Genomic DNA, 6,601 nt, shown 5'->3' on the forward strand with positions numbered 1-6,601 from the left:
GCAGAAAAGCAGGCCTCAGGTGTGACCCTAGAGGTGGCATATCCTCCGGCAGCTGGTGGACGGGGGCAAGGTCCCCAGGGTGACAGGCATGGAAAGGGTGAGGCTGGAGCCAGTCTGAAGTGGAAGAGCATAGCTGCCCACTCTGAGGCTGTGTCCACAGCATTCAAAAGGGGAGTCCAGAAACAGCAGTTGCCCATCAGCGATGGAGGGAGTGGTCTGGAGGGGCTGCACACAGAGCTGTACTATATAGACAAGAAGCAAATAAGCCTGTGTTAACTGTCCCCAGAAGGAGAGAGGGCAACACAGTCAACATTCAGAGTGATCATCTTGTGCCTGTTTTTTGTTTCTGTTGTTTATTTAAGAGACAAAGTCTAGCTCTGTTTCCCAGGCTAGTGTAGTGTGACCTAATCACAGCTCACTGCAACCTTGGACTCCTGGGCTCAAGCAATCACCCTGCCTCAGCCTCTCAAGTAGAGCTAATTTGTTACATTCTTTGTAGAGATAGGGTCTTGCTATGTTGCCCAGGCTGGTCTCGAACTCCTGGGCACAAGCAATTATCCTCCCTTGGCCTCCCACAGTGCTGGGATTATAGCTGTGAGCCACCATGCTTAGCCGTTGTGTCTACATTTGTTTGTTTGTTTGTTTGTTTGCTTTTGAGACAGGATCTCATTCTGTTACCCAGGCTGGAGTGCAGTGGTGTGAACATAGCCCACTGCAGCCACAACTTTTTGGGCTCAGATGATCCTCCTACCTCAGCCTCCCCGGTAGCTGGGACTATAGGTGCATGCCACCACACCTGGCTAATCTTTTGTATTTTTTTGTAGAAACTGGGTTTCGCCATGTTGCCCAGGCTGGTCTCAAACTCCTGGGCTCAAGCCATCCACCCACCTCAGCCTCTCAAAGTGCTGGGATTACAGATGTGAACCACCACACCTGGCTCCATCTACATTTTTTAATGTTTTCTCCTTATCCTTGCCATTATTGAGATTTTGTGGCATGGGATAGCTTTGCCAGTTTGGTGAGTAATCTTGTGACTTTAGGGAAGTCATTATTTGCTTGGAGGTCTGATTTCTTAATTACCTTATGGCCCCAGATCCAGGCTGTGTGTGTAACTTATTCAACCAAAATCCAGACTGAGCATTTTTCTTTCTTTTTTTTGAGACGGAGTCTCGCTCTGCCGCCCAGGCTGGAGGTGCAGTGGCGCAATCTTGGCTCACTGCAAGCTCTGCCTCCCCAGTTCATGCCATTCTCCTGCCTCAGCCTCCCCAGTAGCTGGGACTACAGGCACCTGCCACCACACCTGGCTAATTTTTTGTATTTTTTAGTAGAGACGGAGTTTCACCATGTTAGCCAGGATGATCTCGATCTCCTGACCTTGTGATCCACCCGCCTCGGCCTCTCTCAAAGTGTTGGGATTACAGGCGTGAGCCACCACGCCCGGCCCAGACTGAGTATTTTTCATGTGCGCTGATAGGAAAACTCCTTTTGACTTTCTAGAAGGTGGACCCAAACAAGGAACTCTGAGGACAAGGAGCATGACGAGCCTTGGGAAGTTTGAGTCCTAGTGTAGATTCATGTGGTGAGGCCCTTCCTGCTGCCCAGCCCTCTGTAGCTTTCCTCTTGCTTAGAGCAGTGGCACAGTGCAGGCAGGGCCTGGGTTTGCACCTGCAGGCACACTGTGCCACTTCTAGGGGACAGTCCCTCCACATCTGGGAGTTGAGCTGCCAGGTCTGTGGAGGGCCCAGATTCCTTTGTAGAAGAGACCTGAGAGGCATCATGCTAAGAGCTGGGTGAGTGTTTGTATCTCTGTGCCACCCCTACCCCTCAGGTGAAGCGAAACAGCACACCTCCCCTCTCCCTATTTGGGCAACTCCTATGGCGGGAGTTCTTCTACACGGCAGCTACCAACAACCCCAGGTTTGACCGCATGGAGGGGAACCCCATCTGCATCCAGATTCCCTGGGACCGCAATCCTGAGGCCCTGGCCAAGTGGGCCGAGGGCAAGACAGGCTTCCCTTGGATCGATGCCATCATGACTCAACTGAGGCAGGAGGGCTGGATCCATCACCTGGCCCGGCACGCCGTGGCCTGCTTCCTGACCCGCGGGGACCTCTGGGTCAGCTGGGAGAGCGGGGTCCGGGTGAGTGCTCTCTCAGTGAAAAGCTGGCCCGTACCCTCTGGTCAGGACCAGCAAAGGGCAGCCCCCTTCTGAGCTGAGGGATGGGGTGGGATTTCTGGGTCCAAGTGATCCCTTCCAGATCCTCTGTGGCTTGCCTTCAGCAGAAGGGCTCTGGCTCCTGGGGGCGCTGTGGTGACTTGGGGAAAAAATATGGCAGCAGATCCCCAAGGAGGCTGATCATCCTCTCCCCTATCTAGGTATTTGATGAGCTGCTCCTGGATGCAGATTTCAGCGTGAACGCAGGCAGCTGGATGTGGCTGTCCTGCAGTGCTTTCTTCCAGCAGTTCTTCCACTGCTACTGCCCTGTGGGCTTCGGCCGTCGCACAGACCCCAGTGGAGACTACATCAGGTGAGGATGCAGACCACGCTCTCTGGCTTCTGACCACTGTGGCCTCCTGCTAGGATGGGATACCCTGGGCCCTTTGAAGGAGGGTCTAGGTATGCTGACGGGTCATCTGGTGTGTCTTATTTCAGGCGATACCTGCCAAAATTGAAAGGGTTCCCCTCTCGATACATCTATGAACCCTGGAATGCCCCAGAGTCAATTCAGAAGGCAGCCAAGTGCATCATTGGTGTGGACTACCCACGGCCCATCGTCAACCATGCCGAGACCAGCCGGCTGAACATTGAACGAATGAAGCAGATTTACCAGCAGCTCTCGCGCTACCGGGGACTCTGTAAGGACACAAACGCCTAGCTCACCGAAGGGAAGGACAGCACCTGCGGGCTCGGGGGTGCCAGATGGGGATGTGCAGATACTTGCAAAGGGAGGCTGAGTGCTGACTTTCAGGTTGACACCTTCTCTGGGTATGGGACACTGCAGGCTGGAATGGACTGGGCCTCCCTGAGTAGTTGTAGGGCAGTGGGAAGAAATGGAACCTCAGTGTCTTGCTCCTACCCTCCCCACCCCAGCTTGCTTCATCCTTCCCTGTAACCCTCTGCAATCCTGCGGGATGGCACTCTGATTACTCCCCGCCTCTCTCCCAGGTCTACTGGCATCTGTCCCTTCCTGTGTGGAAGACCTCAGTCACCCTGTGGCAGAGCCCAGCTCGAGCCAGGCTGGGAGCGTGAACAGTGCAGGTGAGCAGCAGCAGCCAGCCTCCAATGGCCTCCTGTGGCCTGTGCCACCACTTCAGTCATTCAGGACTGAGGCCAGAAGGAGGCCTTGCCCAGTGGAGCTTATATTCCACCCAGGGCAGTCAGATAGTAAAGGAACCAAGTCGGATCATTTCAGATAACAAGTGCTTTGGAGGAAAAGAAAGTCAAGTGCCTTGACAGAGGGACTGGGAAAGAAAGGTTTCTTCTGCATCACTTGAGATTGGAGCAGTCGGGGAACACCTCTGTAAGCAGAGACCCATGTCATGAGCAGTAGCCAGGCCTGCCACACACTGAGAAAATACCATTCCAGACAGAGGGAGTAGCAAGAAAAAGCTCACAAACAGTACCGAGCTTAGCCCATTCAAGGAACTGAAGGGAGGTCAGTGTGGCGGCATGTCCCAGTGAGGAGCTGGGGAGATGAGGACAAGATACAGCATGAGCAGCATGTGGCAGGCCTGATGTCCGAGATGAGGACTAGGATTCAGCCTTCAGTGCACTGAAGGATGGTCAGTAGGGCAGGGCATCATCGGACTTAGGTCTGAAAAAACTCCCTGGACTGCTGGGTGGAGATTGGACAGTGTAGGCCAGAGCGGGCATAGGGAGGCCAAAGAGGAGGCAGCACAGACAGGGCGGTGGCCACACGGAGAAAGACTGGACAGATTTGCTGCATTTGGAGCCTCCTCCCTTCTTGGGGATGAAGATGAGTAACATCAGATGGCACGAACACAGGTTTTTCTAGTTGGGCCAGCTAGGCTGCCTCCATGGGCAGCATGCCTCCTTCTCAGGGTCCCTGCTCTTTGCTGCTCAGGGAGGCTGATTCAGGGTTGCAGAGGGAATGCCTCACCTTCAAAGCAAGGACAGCAGGCAGGCCAAGTCAGTCTCTGGCCCACAGCCCATGCCATTTGGGGCCCAAAAGCTGGCCCTGATACCAGCAGGACTGCTCGGTCATGTTCTCCTTGGACATTTCCAGGCAAAGTCACTGCTGAAAGCAAGGCCAAGGGGCAAGTCTGAGGAGCAGCATGCTGGCATTCCATTGATGAGTGTGCTACCTGTCCCCTAAAGAGCTGCTGCTGCATAGTGTGGGGTCATTTTGGCTGCATGCACAGTCTGTGTGACCCTTTGACACGCTTCCCTACAGGCCCAAAACCACTACCCAGTGGCCCAGCATCCCCCAAACGCAAGCTGGAAGCAGCTGAGGAACCACCTGGTGAAGAACTCAGCAAACGGGCCAGGGTGGCAGAGTTGCCAACCCCCGAGCTGCCAAGCAAGGATGCCTGAGAGTGAGTGACAGCAGTCTAGATTCAACCTCAGGAAGGAAGGTGGGAGTGGGGGCGCCTACTGCCCTGCCGACTGAAAGTTAAAACATAACAAACTTGATGAAAATCTGGTGGGACCACCCAATGCTCAGCTACTAAAGCTTTACCATTTTACGGTGGCAGCCGGGTTCAATCCTGGCTCAGGGAATGAGTACTTTCTGGATCATATCCGTGTGACCTTTACCATTGGGCCAGCTGTGGTGGCTCATGCATGTAATCCCAGCACCTTGGGAGGCCAAGGTGGGAGGATCACTTGAGGCCAGGAGTTCAAGACCAACCTGGTCAAACCAACATAGTGAGACTCCATCTCGAAAAACAATAATAATAACAGTCTGGTAGGACTGCATGACTTTTAGGATTTCAGCTCAAAAATCCCACCATTCTGACTTTTATCAGAGATTTAAAAGTCAAGCCCTTTTCTGTTTTTTTTTTTTTTTTTTTTTTTTTTTTTTTGCTAGCTAAGGGAAAAAGGGAGGCATGGGGGCAAGGGGTGGCACTTTCTACCTATTAAAGTGAGTCACGCTCAAAAAGAAAGCTGAGACCTGTGTGTGAAGCAGTGGGGAAAAGGCCCATTGCAGGGTCTGAGGCTGCTCCAGGCCCCCTGCTGTCCGACAGGCTGTGTTCTGTAGGCCAGCCAGTGGAGGGCAGCACTGACCTTGAGAAGCCTGGACAGAGGGTTGTGCTGTGTCTCACTCAGTCCAGCCCTGCCTGAGGACCAGTAGACCCAATCTGTCATCTTTGCTTTTGCGGCCTCTCCTCCCTTCTCACCCATCCTGTGGCCTCAGCTCTGCACCTCCCTGGCAGCACTCATCTTGGAAGCCTCCCAAATGTCGTCAAAACACTGGCTTCTCCTTTCCCAGAGCAGGAAGGGCCTTTTATGCCCCTCTTGGGGAAATGTAAATTCCTGTCCCCTCTGAGTCATCATCTCAGGCTGTTCCTTATGCACCGTGTCTTCGTCATGGAGGGTGGCTTTTCTCCATGGAGCTGATAGGTTCTTTTTATCAGATCCCTCTTTCTTCAGGGCCAGGCTGCAGCCATCTGGTTTGAATGTCTGGATTTGTGTGCTCACTGAGATGGGCATTTGATGCCTGCACCCTTCACCTTTTCTGGGCTCTTTGACATAGTCATTGCTGATGGACAGATGTGTGCTGTCTTGTTCCTGGGAGTACCAGCAACCTACTACTCTCTCAGTTATCTCTTAGCTCTGTGATACTAAGCAAAGTTCATCCTGTATTACAAATTTGGAACTTGCCAGGCTGACACTGATTTTCGGATGAGAGGACCAAAGAACAGAGAGGTTAAATGTCTGGGTCAAGGTTGCTTAGTAAGTTAATGGTGTCCAATTCAACATGAAATTGTTGCCAGCAGGTGGGTGAAGAAGGGGGAGCATTAAACATATAAAATGTGATGTGCTGTCCATCCACAAGAATTGAACAGTCTGCTTAGATAAAAAGGAGCAATAACCTAGAATTCCTGGACAAATGATACAGACTATACAAGCTTAGCAGAAGGGAGCTGGTGTGGTCTGGAACAATCAGGAAACACATCACAGAAGTTTGCACTAGGGGGCCTGAAAAGTGAATTGGATTCAGGCAGTGAGCAGGGCACTTAGGACAAGAAAAACAGCTGAAGGTTTATGTGATCTTGTACAAATGACTTAACTGCTATGAGACTCAGTTTCCTCACCTATAAATTAGGTTGCTGTTGCATCAATTAAATGATTAAATCTGGGCCGGGCGCAGTGGCTCATGCCTATAATCCCAGCACTTTGGGAGGCCAAGGTGGGTGGATCACCTGAGGTTGGGAGTTCAAGACCAGCCTCACCAACTTGGAGAAACCCAATGTCTACTAAAAATAGAAAATTAGCTGGAATGGTAGCACATGCCTGTAATTCCAGCTACTCAGGAGGCTGAGGCAAGAGAATCACTTGAACCTGGGAGGCAGAGGTTGCAGTGAGCTTAGATTGCGCCATTGCACTCTAGCCTGGGTGACGAGCAAAACTCCTTCT

At 52.3% G+C, this 6,601-nt stretch overlaps 1 protein-coding gene across 2 annotated transcripts in view; it reads left to right on the forward strand.

Moving 5' to 3' along the window:
• Positions 1-6,601, forward strand: part of CRY2 (cryptochrome circadian clock 2) — a 35,339-nt gene that overhangs the window by 19,412 nt on the left and 9,326 nt on the right. For both annotated transcript variants that reach the window (XM_011963291.1, XM_011963290.1), the window contains exons 7-11: positions 1,829-2,140; positions 2,377-2,528; positions 2,654-2,856; positions 3,167-3,259; positions 4,416-4,557. In XM_011963291.1, the coding sequence (XP_011818681.1) occupies positions 1,829-2,140; positions 2,377-2,528; positions 2,654-2,856; positions 3,167-3,259; positions 4,416-4,555 (900 nt within the window). In that variant the 3' untranslated portion in view covers positions 4,556-4,557. The remainder of the gene's footprint in view (positions 1-1,828; positions 2,141-2,376; positions 2,529-2,653; positions 2,857-3,166; positions 3,260-4,415; positions 4,558-6,601) is intronic.

Source organism: Colobus angolensis, unplaced genomic scaffold, assembly GCF_000951035.1.
Source record: "Colobus angolensis palliatus isolate OR3802 unplaced genomic scaffold, Cang.pa_1.0 Scaffold61, whole genome shotgun sequence".
NCBI lineage: Eukaryota > Metazoa > Chordata > Mammalia > Primates > Cercopithecidae > Colobus > Colobus angolensis.